General features: G+C 42.6%; 1 protein-coding gene and 1 pseudogene across 2 annotated transcripts in view; both read left to right on the forward strand.

The window, feature by feature from the left end:
• LOC308150499 (3'-5' RNA helicase YTHDC2-like) overlaps positions 1-20934 on the forward strand; it is a 106201-nt pseudogene that overhangs the window by 42944 nt on the left and 42323 nt on the right. The gene's annotated exons all lie outside the window — the stretch shown is intronic.
• Positions 970-8342, forward strand: LOC308151747 (interphotoreceptor matrix proteoglycan 2-like; the record flags this gene model as incomplete). The annotated part of the gene is made up of 7 exons (XM_080524655.1): positions 970-981; positions 1111-1330; positions 2134-2344; positions 2947-3132; positions 3386-3572; positions 6681-6764; positions 8256-8342. 7 exons carry the CDS (start codon positions 970-972, stop codon positions 8340-8342), a joined length of 987 nt encoding a protein of 328 aa, XP_080380781.1.

Below are 20934 nucleotides of genomic sequence, written 5' to 3' on the forward strand. Positions count from 1 at the left end.
TCCTTCGACCGAACAGCTGAGTTAAGGCAGTGTAATCTCCTCCTCTTCTTCTCAGTACACAGTAGTGCGTTTGTGTTCCTTCTGCAGTCTCTCTTGTTTGAATGCAGGTAGAGAGAGAGAGAGAGAGAGAGAGAGAGAGAGAGAGAGAGAGAGAGAGAGAGAGATGCAGTCATTCTGACTAGGCTACAGTAAAGAGTTGGATTTGAACTTGATCTAGCAGATTTGTGCTTTCTTGCTCTGTTGTTGTTGTTGTTGTTGTTGTTGCTTTTGTTGTTGTTATTGGGTTCTGTATTTGTTTCTTGGGTTAAAGACAGATTTGTTGTCAAATCTTGTCGATCTGTTCTGCTGCTTGTCTACTTTGTTATTTCAAACTTTTCTCTATTCTCTTTTCGCACTTTGAACTATGACCTGACTTTCTGCTTCACCCTCTAACACGGCGTCTAAGGCCTTGTGTTCTCACACTAACGATAGTCAGATAGATAGATTCTATTCATTCTGCGTCCTGGAGGGAAACAGATGTACAGTAAATGTTTTGAGTCTGTGTAATCAGAGAGATTATCTGTACCAAGACTTGTTCCAGCATCCAGATGCTGTATATATACCAAGAGGCTGGCATTGGTGATGATTTCAAAACAGCTTTTGTGTAAAATGTCTACCCCACTCTAGGGTAGCCCACGAAATGATATTTGCTTGATTTGCTCAACAAATCTCTGTCTTGGAGATCACAAAGCCAACCAAGAGCATATCCTCATTCCTACTCAAAAGCAGTTGGACTCGGAAACAGCCATGGTTGTCCAGTTAACATGAACTAATAGTATACTAATAATAACATAGGTCCTGTTTCACAGGCAAGACTTAAGCCTAGTCCTACACTAAAAAGCATCTTCAGTGGAGATTTTACATTGCAAGTGTGATTTAATCCTGGACTAGGCTTAAGCCTTGACGAGAATATCTACTTGTAATATCTACATGAAGAATTTTGTAATGCTCCAAATCTAAATGTGCATACTAAATACGTATTTTAAACATTGAATAAACTGCCTGTAAGAAAAGTGTCCATATTTGTGCTATTTATAAATACAAATGTTGTCTTTTCTGCTTTGTTTCCAGCTTCTCCCATACCTGCAGTCTAATCTGACAGGATTTAGGCAGCTGGAGATCCTCAACTTCAGGAACGGTAGTGTTGTGGTCAACAGCAAGATGAAACTAGACAGACCAGTCCCTTACAACGTCACAGAGGCCGTCCACTGTGTGCTAGAAGACTTCTGCAGCGCTGCTTCTAAACGGCTGGACATCGAGATCGACAGTCGCTCCCTAGATGTCGAACAAGGTAGTAGCAGCACACTTATAGATATATATTTTTATTTTTTATATATGTTTTTAGGGCATTTCTGCTTCATTGGGATAGAGGCAGTAGAGATTGACAGGAAGGATGACATGCAGAATACCGGGGACCCTGCTATTACGTGGCATGGATTGATCATTGTAACATGAAGTAGCTTGTATCCCTGTGTAATAACACTGTAAATACTCTGGTACAGTAACCACATTGTAATAATGTACATTTTTTAAAAATTATATTTATTATTATATAAATATATATATAAAACAAAAAATGTTATTACATAGTAATTGCTTTAGAATCGGATTGGAATGGGACTAGTCTGTATTCGACGTGCGTAGGAACAAGAACCTAATAAGGTGTGAAGAGGGATAGGGTATCAGCAGGGTTAGACAGCTACACAATAGAACCTCCTCATTTTGAAAGATTATGCAACGGCCGACATTTACTCAGAAGGTCACTAGAGTGCATCACGGCATCACAGCATCACAGCTTCCGCAACCTCTGCAGATTCAGCGTAATATGTAATCCTGAACACACCTGTCCGTCTGCGAAACCTTATTACCCGCTTTATTGAAATATTAAAAAGCAGCCACCTTCATTCACATCCATCAAAATACCCTTGAGTTTCTCCTTTGTGCACGAGGACAATGAGGAGGAAATAAAACAGCGAGTAGAGAGCCAGGACAGGTGGGCAGCATTTCATTAATGCTAATGACTTACCCGCTTCCCTCCAACCCTCCCATCCCTCCCACCCCCCTCCCCCCTCTCCTCCCTTCTTTCCATCTCAGCTGACCAAGCAGATTCCTGCAAGTTCCTAGCCTGCCATGACTTCTCTCGTTGCGTGGTGAACAGCTGGACCTCGGAGGCGGAGTGTCTGTGTGACCCGGGCTACACCTCGGTGGACGGACGGCCCTGCCAGAGCGTCTGCAGCCTGGAGCCGGACTACTGTCTCAACGGGGGCATCTGTGAAATCATCCAAGGCCACGGAGCCACCTGCCGGTAACCCCCCCCCCCCCCTCCCAAAGCAAACAGACTCACACAGCAGGCAGAGAAACGTGATATAGAGAATGGTCTTCTGGGCCCAGAGTCTCAAAACCTTTAATTTGAATCAGAATGATCCCAATTGTTTTTGGGCTATCCAGGGATGGGACTAAGCTGACTGATTTACCTCACCCCCTATACTACTCAAAATGTGGCAGATAGATCTGATCCTGGATAGCAACAAATATGATCTGAATTATTGATGATCTTGATTAAAGGTTTTGAAAAACTGGGCCTTGGAAATATTGCCAAATCCAACTTTATGTGATGCTTTCATCTTGTCTTGTTCTATCACGAATATAGGTTCTTCTATCATGAACATAACCAGAACTCAAGAACATGAACATATCAAGAACATAAGAATATCATCCTGTTCCATGATACACATATCAAGCTCTGTGAATATTATTAGTATTGTAGCGTCTTCTCTCTCCTTCAATTTCTTGGTAGCATTATTGAGACCAAAATGCATCTTTTAGTCTTCAGATGGACCTTTTCTCTATTGGTACAGTATCAGAAGACATGTTGACTCTAACCTGTTTTTCTCTTGACTGTTTTAGATGCCCTGTAGGTAAATATTGGCACTATCATGGGGAGCGCTGCAACGAGCTGGTGTCGATGCCCGTAGACCTGATCGTCTTCACCGCCTGCCTTGTCGGGAGCCTCACCCTTGTGTGTGCCGTCATAGGCCTCTTGATATTCATAAACAAGAAATGTTTACGGACCAGAAAGACTGTGACATTGGTGTAAGTAGTTTTTCGTTTTGATTCAACTACCGTATATTAGATTAGATTAGATTAGATTAGATTAGATTCAACTTTATTGTCATTGCAGAGTACAAGTACCAGACAACGAAATGCAGTTCAAGTGCAAATAGTGACATAAAACATGATATAAAAACATGACAGTGATAGATAGATTCACCTCATTGTGTGTTTTAAAATGGCTGCAGTCATGTACCTTGGTTATTCCAACCATATCTCCTCTCCTCCTTTATAGGCACACTCTTTCTCCCTATGCCTTTGAGAACACATTGAGAGTAAACCCAATTTTTGAGAATGACGATGGTGTCTTGACTCAAGTATCCAGCACCTTAGGTTATCCCTCGAGTGATGGCTCTGGTTCCTACCGGTCCCACCCATCTGAACAAGACACTTACCCTTCAAACGTGCATCTTGGTATTGAGGTAACCAGTGCTGTACAGCTCAATTGGCTCCTTTTTCTAATCCAAACTACTAATCCAAACCTCCAGCAACTAATCTACTACTTCAGTTCCCGGCAAATCATTTCTACAAGTCCCAAGGGACAGATTTGTATTGTGGTTAGCTCCACTACAGTGGACATTTGCGTTGTTCACAAATCATATCATATATGACACAGTCTGATCATTTGGTCCGCATGTCGGCAACCAATCAAAATGTTCTGACTTTTCTTTTGAAACACCGAACTACGTTTCGACGTTGTTGAGAATCACAACACAAACACGCTAGTCAAGCCAAAATACTGCAACGCAATGGATTCGGTGAGTAATCCCCACTGCTACCTATGTAACTATAACACTACTTTACATTGTTAGCAGGCTCACAAAACAAGCTGTCTTAGTTGACTAGCGATGTGTCATTGATTTTCAACAACGCGGAAATGTATTCACATCAGATCCCGACATGAGGACCTCAGCATTAGAACGTGTCACATATGTGTTCCACAAGATTATTGTGAAGGAACATTTTCTGGCCGGTTTTAGATGCTTTAAGGGGAGGCTACCCCCCCTAGACTTTGCCAATAGGCAAAAAAAGAAAGAAAATAGATATCACTATGAACACATTCCCAGTTTGTTATGTACATAAAAACTATGAAAAAATGTATTGCAAGTTTTCTGAATTGTATTATTGTTTATGTTTATTATGCAAATTAGATGCTAATTGGACCCAAATCTCCAGGATCACTCACACCATCATATGTGTCAATTTCTTTTTATTTATTTTTTATTTATGTTGACACATAAGAAAACAAACTTTGCACACAGCTGATTGTGTCTATGTCCTCGTATCAGCCCATACATCAGGAAATACTGTCCATAGTCATAAAAAATCTATTTTCGCCATGGTTTTGGTATAAAATGTACTATAAACAGGGCTATGAATGATATATCATCAAACTCTTGTGTGTAAAGAAGCAGAATATGGATAGGAAGAAATGTGGAAAGTTTGGTCTGTTTTGGTGCAAGGAAAATCCTTGTGTGTGGACAAGTGTGTGGACAAACACATAAAAACAAATTTTTGGGGAAAACAGACTCAAAGTTTTGTATTGTGAAATATGAAACATTTTTATTTGAAACTGCTATTCACAAACACAAAACCTAATCAAACCATTAGCAATAAACATCCTAAACACCTGACTGATAACTGAATAACATAAACTGAACAGAAATGCACACAGGCTACAAATAGTGGCTGTTATGGAATAGAAAGTGTCTCCCTCTCTCACAAACCTCTGGCACCACCATGTAATCAGCACACAGAACTACAGCCAGCCAGCCAGCCACACACACACACACACACACACACACACACACACACACACACACACACACACACACACACACACACACACACACACACACTTGTGTCAAGCCTAGTTACAGAACCTGGTACTGGTGTGTGAGCACATCTGCCTCTCCTGTGTGTGAGAGAGGGACAGAACCTGGTACTGGCGCCGCAACCGAGTCGGGGCTCGGATATGTGTTCGGCGGGCCCGAGCCGATTCAGGAAATATTAGAACGGCGTCTGTGGCTCGTACGGTTGCGACGCAGCGGTACTTTGACCTGAAGTGCCTAGGCCGAGAAGCCTGAATTTGAGTTATTTTTAAATGCTTTTCGGTCAGCGCGGCCGTTCCGAGGCGCAGAGACGCACCGTTTTCGACGAGGTCATTCGTAAGGGGCTTGGCACCCGTACTCTGTCGAGTTTTTTCTGCTAGGCGCGACCGAAGATGTTCGACATTTGTGAAAACCAGACCTCTAGCTCACTCAGGAGGGGAGTTATGAATTCTGGCCACAGGAGGCCATACAATGGGCTAGAGACTTGAAATCACTTTTGGCTGAAAGCTGGCATCCCACTGATGGTGTGTGTCTTTTTCTGTTCCCCTGGCTACATAGGAAGTGTCCCAAAGGTGAGCCTAAAGTTCAGGAGGTCGCCAATGTTAAACGGCTGAGTGGGGAGGGGTAGTGAGTGACTAAATTGAGTGCTGTTTGGTGATACATTGGGCTAGAGATCTGAAATCACTTTTGGCTGAAAGCTGGCATCCCACTGATGGTGTGTGTCTTTTTCTGTTCCCCTGGCTACATAGGAAGTGTCCCAAAAGTGAGCCTAAAGTTCAGGAGGTCGCCAATGTTAAACGGTGGGTCACAGTGATTGACTAAATTGAGCGCTGTTTGGTGATACATTGGGCTAGAGACTTGAAATCACTTTTGTCTGAAAGCTGGCATCCCACTGATGGTGTGTGTCTTTTTCTGTTCCCCTGGCTACATAGGAAGTGTCCCAAAAGTGAGCCTAAAGTTCAGTAGGTCGCCAATGTTAAACGGCTGAGTGGAGAGGCTAGTTCCGCCTTCCGCGTCACATGGGACACGACAACCAATCACATTCGAGAATTTTCGCATCAACCAATAGAATCGCGTATTTTAAAATAATGCAACCTATCTATTTTAGTGATTGGTTGCTGATACAAGGGGCGTTGTAAATTTTGGAAGCGGCCATTTTGAGCACAAGAAACACATCTTTCAAACAAGGCCAGGCTTGATGTATTTCAGACAGCAGCCGTTTCGGTAACGCTGTGCGTAAACTACTAACTTTTGGCGAATTTATGAGGATTTTACGGACGCATGCACCACAATCAAGTAAAATAAACAACCAAATGTGTTTTTGTCGACGTTGTATTGTCACTAATATGAAAGAAAACATGTTTAGGAGGCAAAAGAGCAACTCATCTCAAAATCGGGGAAAAATGGGAAATTGCGTTTTGAGGGGGGTAGTGCTTTAAGTATTCTCGTTTGAGACAGCATCCACACAATTAGTTGCACCCTTATGGATATTAAAACAAGATTACATCTCTGATTGTCTGCTTAGTGTTACCCAGTTCTTAAAAGTGCATCTTCATACAGTTCATTCTACCCAGGATTGATATTCTGTACGCTTCTTTCGGATAACTCTGTATGACGCTTGACCCCTTGCTTCTGCTGAGTTACTGGTGAATTACAAATCTGAGTGTAAAGCCTTGTTTCCCCTGATGCTTTTCACAGATCCCCAGACACCTCTACACAACAAGATCCGACAAGCTAGTGTCTGAAATGGTAGACCTCCACCATTGTATACCACACAGTGAGGTAAGGAAGGACACATATCTGATCGGATCGATAGCTGGCTTTCCGCAGTGGGGGTTATACTGTGCGCGTCAAGGCCAGCTGCTTTTCCACTGTCACTCCAAGGCTTTAATGACGAGCCCCTTGGGATTCTGACCAGGGGAGGCTGGTGGAGGTAGAAATCAGAGGACATGTTCATTGTAAGGCATGGAATGGAATGAGGAACGGTACCTCCACCAACAGCCTGTTGCTGACCATTCTCCTACAACTACATTTACATTTACATTTTTGGCATTTAGCAGACGCCTTATTCCAAAACGACTTACAATCAATACATTTGACTAAGCAAGTGAATCATCAATCCACCAGTCGTAGCAGGAAGAGTAATCTAGCTCAGGCCAGGGGCCATTGGCAGTCTCAGTGATAAAGACTTTTTTGTATTTTTTTTATATAGACACTGGAGAACAGAGAGACAGTACAAGGGGGGCAGTAGAAGTCATAGGGGACACAGTAAAGGGGAAAAGTGTGTGTCTCAGGAGACACAGTGCTGGGGGGTAGTGGATGTCTCAAGAGGAGCAGTTAAGGTGTAACCTGAAGAGTTAGTTAGTCCAATATTCAGATCCGTCTTATGATGACATATCTGCTCATTCAGTGGTGTCTTCTTGTATGCAGGAGCAAACCTTATAATGACATCCCATATCAATGTTTTTATTGTATTTTTTATTACATTTAATGCTTTCTAGCTTTATGACCCGGTGAAAGGTAAGACAAGCTACTGCAGTTCATACAGTTGATTCTGATTTACTACTTAACCAAATCAGTTAATTGTCAAATACAGTTTAGGGTGATTTTGCCAGTCTAATCTCTTTACAAATAATCGTAGAATCATAGATGTGAATGAAAACCAACATCAATGCTTTTTAAAACGGTTTTGTTTCCCAAATTAAAATATGGTCAAATAATTTAAGTTAGAAATAAACACGTATTATCTGCAATATATGATCATCATCTTCTGTCTTATAATCAACAATTACTAAGAAAGTAATTCAGGGATAATTATGACCTTCACATTCAACCCTTAAATAATGTATTTAGTAACCACTCAAACACCCAACAATGATGTACTATGTACTAGGTCTCTGTTCTGCTTACAGCAACACATACTATATAATCACTTATCGAGGGCCGAAGAACATAACCTCCTATCTGCAAAAATGTTTAAAATCTTAAAATTAAAATAAAAATAAAAATAAAAATTAAATTAAATTAAAGAAACAAATTTAAAATCTTACAGAATTTTTCAGATAGGAGGTTATGTTCTTCGGCCCTCGTTATGTAATTCCATATTAGCTTGAGGCGCTATGTTGAGGATATCTTTGGGGTTTTCGATTACATGTTCATTATAATGCTAATCATGTGTTAGCATAATTCTAAGTATATTGCGTAATTTGTAATCATGAATAACATGAATAGCTCTACTCTAACCTGTTTCTTCTTCTCTTTCTGCCTCCTCAGACATGGCAGCTACTAAATGAACACCGTCTACGTTATGGCCTGTCATGGCCACCGGACAACGAAAGCTTTGACGTGACTGTTCTCTAAAGGCACCTCTCTCTTGCCATCCCACACAGTGGCTGAAGATCTCCGTGGCAACCAAACATCTTAGGTGCTTTGAACTTGAGCTCTATCCTGAACATGTCGTGTCACTGGGTAGTTGGTGTGGTGGCAGTCGGGTGATTCACCTGCTGCTGCAGATACCCATGGTCACAAAAGTTAAGTGGCGATTTTCTTTCCAAGGACTGGGTCTGGCCATCTTATCAGACAGCTGTGGGTGGTAGTGGAAATTGTATGAATTCACTAGGGGAACCCTGGTGTTCCAGGGGATAAATATTGATTTTACAGTAAGTTTCCACCACCAACAATCTTCCTCCTGGAACCTGGTTCCTGTGGGTCTCCACCTCATTTCCACTCCTGGCCATGGATCACACAGTGGTACCTGCTGGACTAGGAAGTTGTGTTTGAAATATACCCATACAGTATATTTATAGGTTGACGGTTAGGAATGTTGAGTGTAAACCCTTAACAAAGGTTGTTTTCTTTTCCCTCACAATGAGGTATTTATTTACTAAATGGATACACATTCTGATATTGTGACTTTAGACTACATTATATTGTTTTAATGTTACTCTAACCGACAGTTAACCTGTGTTCTGTGCCCCAAAAAAGAAAAATAATGTAACAAAGAAGCTATATTGTGTATAGTTATACTCCTATAAATACTATTTGACCCCTTTAAAGTATTTGACTTGTAGTGGGCTACAGTATGATATATAGATGAACATGTTAATGTATAGCAATACGTGTGGAAAAAAAGAGTCCTTCCTACTATTGTATATTGTACATCTATTTCCACCAATCACGTGTTTCGACTACAGGACCAAAACACCCTTGGAGGATGTGGCCGATTTTTTTTACACTGTTTTTTTATTATATAAAAATAAAGTATTTTTTTCCTACAAGAACTGAATTGTTTGCCAATTTATCATTATTTCATATTCATTTGCTTACAATCATTGTATGCTATGTCATTAGCACCAGTAATCTAGTTCATCCATTAAGCTCTAAGGACCAGACTTTGTGGCCAGGTTTGGTCATTTGCCAGCCTGTGAATCTGTCCATTATCTACATATAACTCTATATTTATATCAATATATTTATAACACTCCAACAAGGACGTGAGGTGGAATGCATTTATTTCCTATGTAGCAATCAGCATTGAAGGTCTGAGATGGAAAAAAACATCACTGATACATAATGTGCAATACAGTAAACATGATTGTTTGTCTAGACAGGATAGAGTACAGGAAAACAAACAAATACAGTACATCACTCATCATCAAACCTACTGCCAGGTCTACAGTGATTGATACCAAGCCTGAATAACAACCAGAACCACTCAAACCCCTGCAGTCACAAACACACTGATGATGCCGCCTGCTGTTCAAGTGGTTGACATTGACAAAACGATTTAGTTGACAAGTGACAATTATTTGTGTGTGTGTGTGTGTGTGTGTGTGTGTGTGTGTTTTGCATTAGAGATGAATAGGAAGTGGTTGTTATCTCAAATGCCCATGAAGTCCATCTCTCCAAATCCAAGTGGAATGTAAATGACATTCTGTCATTATGAATACAACAAATAGTATTTCAGATTCCCTATACCATTATTGTTGGAAATATTAAAAATGTTCAAAAATAGAAGATATTTCAGGAACACAAGCCAAGGGTTACAGTATTTTTTGCCAAAAATGTTACATGCTAAATCTCTGACAGGTCCAAGACAATGCCCTAAAATAGATATTACTTTTGATTTATCCATCCAAAAATATATCTTAAAGTATTCAATATTTATTCCAATTGTATACATCTGCTCCAATGTTAAACAATCAATTTCTAAAAAGTGTGTAATGTATTAGATAATATCTGTCAAAAAAAGACACCAAGATGAAAAGAAGGACATGTCAAATCACTAACTTAATTGTGCTTATTTTTATTTTCCAGTCTTTAAAGAAATATTTCATTTCATATCATGTATCTGAACATTATGTTCCTTTACAGACAGAACACCTTCTATCCAGTACATTGAAAACATAAGCACACTTCCTGTCTTCCATAGGGACATCAACAACTTCTTATGAACTGTTCTATTAGATCCTTCTCCAAACCCTAATCATCCAAGCTGTAGTGTGTTGACATAAAAAAATCATTACTCAAGCCCAAAAGAGTTACAGGCTGTTATACCTTTCAGACTAAATCGTTTCAAAAAAGGAGAAAGAAAATCAATAGAACTGTTCCAACCCTCGTTTATCCTTTATTCAACAACTTGGAAACACTGATCCACCATTTTGACTCTCTTGGGGGGGAGTGCAGCTATGAAACCATGTCAGTCATACCAAACAAAACAGTTTTAAGGCCTCTTGGAAATCGTATTCAAGCATACAGGTAGGTCAACGTAGCGTGACGGGGAAAACGATGCTAACTGCTCTAGCTGTCCACCACTTCTGTTACTCCTGCACAACAAAAATAAAAACAACAACAACAACAGCAACAACAAAAAGAACCCAATCAAGAAATCAACATAAAAACAACAACATAAGTCTAATAACTAAACGACGTGTGACCTCAGTGAGAAACGCAGAGGAACGCCGACTCATCGCTCCCTACAACAAGGAGGAGTGCTCCGTCTTCCCTTTTGTCTGAACCGTTTCCTCTGACCACGGCCCCTCGACCCGGGCCGGTTCAGTGCAGAAGGTTCTGCAGCATGGCGGTGGCGTAGGTGGGCCGGGCCTGCTTGCTCTCGATGGCTTTGCGGAGGTACTGGATGCCGTCGCAACGTTCCCAGATCTCCTCGAACTGGCGGGGCAGGATCTCTGCTCCTCTCTTCCTGGTCAGGCCTGTCTCCTCCAGGCTCAGCTCACTTATCTCCATGTCATCTTTCCCTGAGGGAGGAGAGGAGGGGTGAGGAGGGAGATGAGGAGAGGGGATGAGAGGAGGGGTGAGGAGGGAGATGAGGAGAGGGAGATGAGGAGAGGGGATGAGGAGAGGGTTAAGGAGAGAGATGAGGTGAGGGATGAGGAGGGAGATGAGGAGAGGGATGAGGAGAGGGGATGAGGAGGGAGATGAAGAGAGGGGTAAGGAGAGAGATGAGGAGGGAGATGAGGAGAGAGATGAGGTGAGGGATGAGGAGAGGGGATGAGGAGGGAGATAAGGAGAGGGGTAAGGAGGGAGATGAGGAGAGGGGTGAGGAGGGAGATGAGGAGAGAGATGAGGTGAGGGATGAGGAGGGAGATGAGGAGGGGGGGGTTAGGAGAGGGATGTGATGGTAGTGTTTGGTGGAAAGCACACACTCAAATATGAATGGGATAGGGATCGGACAGAATGGGGTTATGCTCAGAGATAACACACAAACACACACACACACACACACATACACATACACACACACATACACACACCAGGGCAGGATAGCTAGCAATCGGAGGATGGGCTCATTGTAATGCATGGAATGGAGTGAGGAATGGTATCAAACACACACACACACACACACACACACACACACACACACACACACACACTCAAATATGAATGGGATAGGGATTGGACAGAATGGGGTTATGCTCAGAGATAACAGGCACGCACACACACACACACACACACACACACACACACACACACACACACACACACACACACACACACACCTGCCACCAGTACGATGGGCTGTTTGTCCGGGTGTAGCTCCATCTGCCGGGCGATCCAGGGCCCGTCGAAGTGGGCGTACCACCAGCCCTTCTTCTTGTTCTGCGGGTCTTTGTACTGGTCCGCCGGACGGATGAAGGGGATCCGGAAGTACCGCTGGTGGCGGTTTGTGGACCCCTCCTGCTGCTTGGCGGGCGCCGGGAGAGCCTGGTTCTGTTGGGCTGCAGTGAGGATGGAGGTATTGTTATGGTTCTGGTTGTGTTGGGCTGAGTGGGGGAGATGGTATTGTTATGGTCTCTGATGCTACAGTAAGTAAGTAAGTAAGTAAAGCTTTATTTATATAGCACCTTTCATACAAGAAATGCAGCTCAAAGTGCTTTACAACAGGACTAAGAACATGAAGTGAATATAATAAAACATAGCATAGAATGAATATAAAAGCAGGGGGAAACAGTAAAAGAAAAGGTAAAGATAAAATACAATAAATAAAAAAAGAGAAAAAGAGAAACAAAATGCAACCTCTGCCTTAACACTTAGTAACCGCTATCCATCTTCTCATCAGCAGAATACCTTTCCCTATCCCTCTCATCTCCCTGCCTTACACAGTCTTTCTGTACTTCTCACTGGCTTTCAAGTTCAAACATGGCTGACCTTGCACCAAAAATCCAGTATCAACATTGCAGTTTCTTTCTTTTGCACTTACTCAAACCTTCTGACAACGTACAATCACCTCTTTCTCATCGATCCGGCAGTGTCAGATCACAGTATTTTAACCAACTGGATTTGTAGCCTAACTGTCGTCTGTCTCTAGACACAGCAGCGCAAAATCCCAGTCAACTGGATCTGTTTCTGGTTGTGTTGGGTTGAGATGGGGGTGATGGTGTTGTTATGGTGTTGTTATGATGCTACAGTGGTTCTGGTTCTGGGTGATGGCCACAGAGACAGAACAGTTCTGTATATGGTTGAGATCCATGGTCACAGTATTAGTAGTAGATAGTTAACACATCCATGCTGGCGCTGCTCGGTTCTGTTGGGCTGTGTGCAGTGGCGGTGGTCACCATGACGATGACCGCGGCAGTACAGTACAGCGTGACATCACAGGCATTATGTGGCAGTTTCCCCAGACACAGAAGGAGACTCATCCCGGACTAAGGCTGAGTCAATAAGACATCCTGATAATCAGCCATAACTGGGATCAAACAGACAGAACGCCTAGGTCAGGGGAGGCTGGTGGAGGTAGAAATTGGAGGACAGGCTCCTTGTAATACATTGGAACAGAGTGAGGAATGGTATGCCATGAGATCATTCCCGATTCTATTCCATGCTTTACAATGAGCCCGTCCTCCGATCTCTACCTCCACCAGCCTCCACTGGCCTAGCTTACATAGGGACTATAGGCTCACCCATAGCCTATATATTCAGTAACGCATGGATATATGATTTCATAATATCATAAATACGATGCTTATGATGCAAACCAAGTAGGCCTATGGTTAGAAAACAGACCACTAGTCTGTGCCAGAATGAGGCTAAATGGATGTGGATGTCAGTTACAGTAAGAACTGTGACGTACACTGCAGCCAACTGTACTCCCCTCCCTACATTAATGGTTATATGGCCTCATGGGGAACATGTCCAACATCAAAGTACTGGTCCTGGAAGTCAAGGCTGAGCTCCGACCCTTCCAAAGGCATGGGATAGCACGCCAGCTATCTTGTACTCAATCTCGTACTGAAGATAGAACTCTGTTCGTAGATTGTAAAAATACATGGTCTTTTGATGTTCAATGATAATATATTTCTGCTATCCAAACCACAATCGATAGCTAGTCTAGACTATGTCACTGTGACGCAATGGCCCAAATCCATTAAAACTGATGAGGTCTACAAGTATTAGCCGAAAGTCTACAAGTTAGCCTAAAGTACTAGCATTAGCCTAAAGTACTAGTATTAGCCTAAAGTACTAGCATTAGCCTAAAGTACTAGCATTAGCCTAAAGTACTAGCATTATGTGTGCAGCCAGAATGATGGCTATTTTCTGCAAGTGTACAAAACATGACTAAGACTGGCTGGTTGTGAGATTCGGAAAAGCAGGGGCAGGCAAGTCAGTCACCAGAGGTCAAGTCTGGTGAAAGGACAACAAAGGTATTATGTTGCAAAGTGCTTCACAACAATAATAAACAATAACTACAATACAAAAAATATGAACTAACACCAAACCATAGACCCCCAAAAAGCCAACAACACTTTGGGTTATTCAGAATGTGTTATCCAGTCATGTGTGTTTGATACTATTCCTCCTTCAGTTCCATGGATTACAATGAGCCCATCCTCCGAGTTCTACCTCCACCAGCCTCTGCTGTAATGGAGTAAGATACCATAGCAGGAAGAAGCAAATAATTAATACAATTGTCAATGGGTTGCAAAATGCCCTAGCTCCAGCCTCTCTCGAACCTACTCAAACACTTTCTGTAACAACGTGAGTAGCGCTGAAAAAACAACAACCTCTAAAGGTACTTTCAGTTCGTTATGAGACTATGGCGGGACAAATGAGACTATGGCGGTCTATGTATGGGAAACACTGGAGGCCTTTCCCACAGTTCAGCGCTTCAGTGTTTGATGACCTCAAAAGGAAACATATCAACCCACAGCTCAGCACAGAGAGACTGCACACACAGTTTACAGACTGACAATAGTGAAGAAACCTGCAAAGTGAATAACTAAGTACATGTAGATCTATCATTAGCCTATTGTATGTAGCATCTTTTATTTTGTATGAGAACTTCCTAGACACTCACTCAATATAACTCATTGAAACAAACCAGGAACATTGCCCAGACCTGTATGGGTAGAGATATAGACTCTACATTTAATCCTCTTAGTATTTAGTCCTAATCCGGAACAGAGGTGAGATATTTGCCGGGACTGTTGAAGTGAGACCTGATAGCCTACCGCCCATAGAGGGTAGTCAGGGGTACTGTACTGTACAGATGGGTCATTGATGATGTCGGGCCTGGACTCGACCCATATGAGGAAAACAGCCTGCGGGAGTGATGTACACACACCGGCGCTGGCATGGATTGGACAGGATTGAGTCAGAGGTCAAGGAGCCTTTTCCTGGAACACACACGCACACCGGACACACGTGCACACACACACACACACACACACACACACACTTAATGCACACATCAATGCACACACACTCTTACATGCACACAAACACACACACACACACACACACACACACAAATGCACACATCAATGCACACACACGCTTACATGCACACACACACACACACACACACACACACACACACACACACACACACACACACACACACACACACACACACAGAAAACCCCCTGCCTGCCTGTTGCTTCCTGCCCATGGCTAGAGGATATGGAAAATGCATTGGGATATCTGCCTGAGCCCAGCAGGAAGTATGGAAGAGTACAGTAACCGTGTGTGGGTGAGTGGTCCTAGCAGAAAAGTCCCAGGTTTACCACGGTGTAACGGCTTCAGCCTCCAGGGCTATTATACTATCGTGTCTGAAAGAACCGTGTAAATGGAGACATGGTAGTGATAAAATGCTGAAACGATAGCACTAACTAAATGGCACTCATATGAACCGCATAGGAAATATGTGCTAAATTGTTATAACAAAAGTTGTCCCTTGAACATGGAATCATTACGACAAAAATGTTGATTTTCTTTCAAGTGCTGTAATGGGACACACAACATAGTGATGCCTTGAAACGATGACTCCGTGAAACGATTACTTCAAACAGATAATACGTTTACAAACAAGACTGGATGGCTGTAACAGTTAGTTGAATTAAGTAGATTGGATTTACAGTGAGTGCAACTCCCCATCTGACAGTTTTCGACATTTATTTTGCGTGCGTTCGTAAATTCGCTCTGAGAGCGCCGGAGCGCACACGGGGTTCAACGTCATTAAAGGGACCAAGTAATTTGATTGGACAAGAGGCATTCCATGAGTGCTGATCAGATTCCAGAGAGAATTTACGAACGCACCCTTTAGCATTCTAATGCGAATTTCCCGTTGTCTTAAAGTCGCTGCAGCTCCAAAGCTCTTGCCACGGGCTAACGGTACAACTAAAGCCCCTAGAAATAAGCTGCAGATAGTCGGCTAGCTGTGGCTATAGGCAGAGTATATACACATTATTAGAGTTATCCAACACATTGAAAAATACGATGATGCATAGAGAAATGCGATGATTCCGTAAAGTATCATAACTGTGATGAACAATATAATAGGTGTTGGCGAACTGCGCTGCCTCCTTGATCACACATACAACACACTTCAACACACACACAGAGCGAGCACGCCAGCGCAGTTTGCAGCCAAAATAATAAAACATCAAGTTACTAAAAGGGAGAATCGTCTTACATTGTATGTCCTTCAAATGGTTAACGTCTGTGTTCGCGGTGTTGCCAAACAGAATGGTCACAAAGTTCCGCATACAGATCCAGGGATGGATATTCCAGCTCTTTCGGTTCTCTCTCCCCCCCACCTTCTCTCCACCCCCCCCCTCTCTCTCCACCCCCCCCCCCCCCTCTCTCCCCTGCCGTTCCTGCAGAGATGCACCTCCAGGGATGACGTCAGTGGAACTAGAATGGCACTGGAACTTTCATCAAAGGACACCTGCTACTGTGTATCTAGAGTTGGATCTCCCTGTACAGATGACATTGTGATTGCTATTGCTAAGAAATAACTTTTTCTACAGAGCTTATTCATTTCATATGTGGTATATGAATACAGAATGAATGCTTCATAATCCAGTCAATGGCATATAAGGACATCTGTGCTTAATATAATAACATATCCAATATTATTTGATGTCATGACTAGTCTTTCTTCATGTTGATATTTCTCAGGACGTTTTGTGATGGATGGGAACGGAGCCGTACTATACTGTACATGCAGGTGCGTCAAAAGAAAGAAAGAGAGATATTTCAACTGGTTTAAAGCATCATTATGTCCTCAATAAAGGTGTGGAACACATGCTAACTCGAGACGGTGAATAATTGAACGGCTGGTAATCTAAAACGTGTGGAGGTGGAGGTACTCCTGCAGAAGACATCCAACCCCCCAGCTGAAAGACAATCCTGAGTTTGTTTGTAAATCTAATTAGGACATCTGACACCCATACCTATCAGGTTCCCGACACAGCATGAACACATGACAATCAATGTTTACATGTTCTGTAATTCCTGATTCTATAATCATGCAGTCATGCAGTGACCCGTTTGCATGACACAACCACTTGCATTATGATGCACTCAATTATGCAGCATAATGGCTTGTAAAATGGCAGCCGAACTAAACTTTCCATTTCCAATAATCCGTCAGTTGTCATTGTCATGCCACAGTAATGCATCAACAGTAGCGAGGAAGTTATACTAGTGTCTTTATAAAGTAGTTATACTAGTGTCTTAAATAATATTAAATACAGTAAAAAATAAAATGTACACAATGTTTGTAGCAGCCGTTAAGGGAGCAGGTGTAGTGTTTAGACCCGGATAGTTGATCCAGGGGTTTGCAACACAGATTAAGACAATGAAGCAGTGTTTTAGTTGAGCAGGAGGTTTAATCTACATCCAAGGAACCTCGATGAGCCAATTGGAAACTGGAGATGTTCAGGGAAGCGTTGTCTTCTCAATTGCATCATCCAGTCCAGGATGACATAACTCCAGAGAGCTTATCGGTCACAGAGTGCTGTGTCTGTGGGGGACTCTCAGGAACACAGGGCAGTTTAATCAGATTATAATCCAGCCATGCATTTAAAGCTTAGTCTGGTCAGCCCATGCCCAGTTCTGTCTGTGCCATCAGCCCGACTCCTACCGCTGTCATAGCTTCCGTGCTAAACATCATGACAATGGTTAACTTGACGAAGGCTTCTGTTGAAACATGGTTTGTAATGCAGCAGTAAAGCACTGGGGAGCATGGTTACACAACTGTGGACCTTTCCTTTCTTTAACGGGTACTGTATTATGTTTTTTCACCAGTTCTCTGAAAAAGATGGGCAGGTAGACAGACAGACAGGCAGACAGACAAACAAACATAGACAGACAGGCAGGCAGGTAGACTAGCAGACAGACAAACTGACACACAGACAGTCAGAAATGCAGTTAGGCAGGCAGACAGAGAAACAGACAGGCAGGCAGGCAGCCAGCCAGCCAGGCTGCCAGACAGACACGCAGGCAAAGACAGACAGGCAGACAGCCAGCCAGCTAGACTGAGGAGTCCCATACAGCCAGACGTCCATGTGACCAAGGCATAACACTGTGGTCCAGTAGTTAAATCAATATGAACTCCACAGAGAGTCCATCAATATGGAGCTAGACCACACTGTCACTGTTGGATAGGCTGCTGCTTTCCTCAGCCTAGGACTTCTGGGGCAGTTTCATTTCAAACGGATGAACCCCCTATACAGTTGATATATTGCTATACACTACAGTAATTACTGTCTCATGCTCAATTCATGTAAGGAAACTGTCACACTCAAGAAAGGAAACTGGTCACATTCACCATAGAATGTATACTTAAACAAACCATTTTATTTTTTATTTACTTTCTCTTCCATTACTCAGGATATTTAAGATCATACACAGCACTGTATTCACAGTCCAACGAAAAAATTAAAAAAATTAAGTGCAGAATACCTGACCATTAAATGAGGCAGAAGACATAAAAGAAAACATACAGATGCTTGTATGGCTTGAGCACTAATGCCCGATTAAGCTCTATTCAGTAATATGCAAGCCCAGACTGGCTAAGCTGATAATGCAATTATATTTTCCTAGACAACCATGAGTCATTCCTCTAAAGTCATACAGTGACAGTTGACTCTAACCTTCTGACTGACCATCCACAGTAGTAGGGACTATCCCATTAAATGATACTCGTTACATTCACTGTGCATTTATTGTTGCCGCTGGATACGGAGGATGAGGTCTCTGATCTCCGCTCGCTTGGTCTTCATCCGTGTCTGGGGAAACCATTTCCCCAAGTCCATGGGCGGTTGGAAAGTCTGCGGTGGGTTCTAAATTCAGAACAGAAAAGAAAATGCGTATCCATCACAAGTCCCACAACATGTGTACTGGATTATGCTAAATGTGTCTCATTACTGGCCAATTCTAGTATGTGCCAATCTGACTGTCGAACAACGTTTAAACGCCATTTAATCCAGACAGACGCATGTGTCTGGAAAGTGTTTATCCATCACAAATAAATTAGGAAATGCCTAATGTCCGCCTGCGCCCCCCAGTACCTCACTGACCTTCTCTGTCAACACACCCCTTCCCGGGAACCTGCGGTCCTCAGACATGGGTCTGCTCTCCACCCCCCGCACCAGCCGGGGGCAGAGCTTTCAGTGTGGCAGCTCCCACCCTCTGGAACACTCTCCCCACAGCGATCCGCACTGCTCCTACCCTGGATACTTTTAAATCAGCCCTCAAAACCCACCTGTTCTCTAAGGCAGGGGTCTTCAACCTTTTCAACCCAAGGACCCCTTGGACGAGAGACAAACAGAACAGGGACCCCCACATGTAATATATATATTTTTAAATGTCTCACATTTTAAAGCCTATAATAACTTGTATATTTACTTCATTCGCCTTTTCTTTCACCGTATTAACCTATTTATATACTGGGTTATTACTAATATACTGGGTTATTAGCCTATATGTGTTTATGATTGATAAAACGTTCATGCATAATTATGATTGGTTATTATTATTATTGTTGTTGTTGTTGTTGTTGATGAGGCTTATATTTTCTATTATTATTATTTTTCAACAATGAAACTTTTAGCTTCAGGAAGCCAGGTATGCCTACCTCAGTGAGATGACTGGCCCTGGTTGGTGGTACACAGCTTGTCTATTCTGGGGGAGATGGAGGTTGTCAGGCAGAGCATCATGTCATCCTCAGACTGCTGTCTGGAACAGTATTTGCTCTTCAGGTAGGTGAGGGAGGAGAATCCACTTTCACAAAGATAAGTTGTTGCAAAAGGCAAGAGGCTCATCGAGAACTGGGTGAGAGGCTGTGACTCGTACACATTCTTGTGTGTACTGTCTGTGGTTAGGTCGATCAGCTGATCTTCCTCAGCGGCTGTCAGGTTTGAGCCGTCGGATGCATTGTCTTTGCATGGAAACCGTATCCATGTCTTGTGCTTTCTCCAAGACTTAGTCTCAGAAAAGTACTTCTCAAATTGACTTTCGAGAGCCTCCAAGTGATCAACAATTGCGCATTTCACGTCAGGCGAGGGCACAATGCGCAGCCAGCTCCGCGCGGTAGCAGAATCTCGTGGATAGCTGTATGTAATTCAAAGACGCGCGCCAATACTGATCCACGGGAAAGCCATCTGACCTCGGAATGGTAAAGGAGCGCGTTATAGCGGCGCATAGAGAAGCAAAGAGGCGGGTTTGTTATTATCAAACTAACTAAATTAGTAACGTTATGCTAGTTATTAATTAACGTTAATTTCGCAATGAAGACCGAACTGCAGCGTTTTAGCCAACACCTAGCTTGCTAGACAGGTGTGTTTTTTTTTTTTTTTCAGCTGACGTTATGTGAGACTCTAGAATCATGGGCATCATTTATTTTGTAAATAGTTTTTTTGTCAAAGGTAGCTTATTATTGCCTATTAATGCTTGTACTTTACTCAATATCATTTTTGTTATATTTTGTAATTCTCACTGATTATTTTGGTGAAAAATGTCAATTATTATGACAAATTGGCGGACCCCCTGCAGTACCTCTGCGGACCCCCTAGGGGTCGCGGACCCCCGGTTGAAGACCACTGCTCTAAGGCCTTTGGCCTCTAGTCTAGTTTTTCACTCTCGTTGTCTTTGTTTATTTGCTTTGTTTTTCTGTTCTGTCTGTCTGTCTGTCTATGAAATGTGTTAAGCG

The sequence above is a fragment of the Nansenia antarctica genome (genome assembly GCF_963989245.1).
Source record: "Nansenia antarctica genome assembly, chromosome: 2".
Lineage (NCBI taxonomy): Eukaryota > Metazoa > Chordata > Actinopteri > Argentiniformes > Microstomatidae > Nansenia > Nansenia antarctica.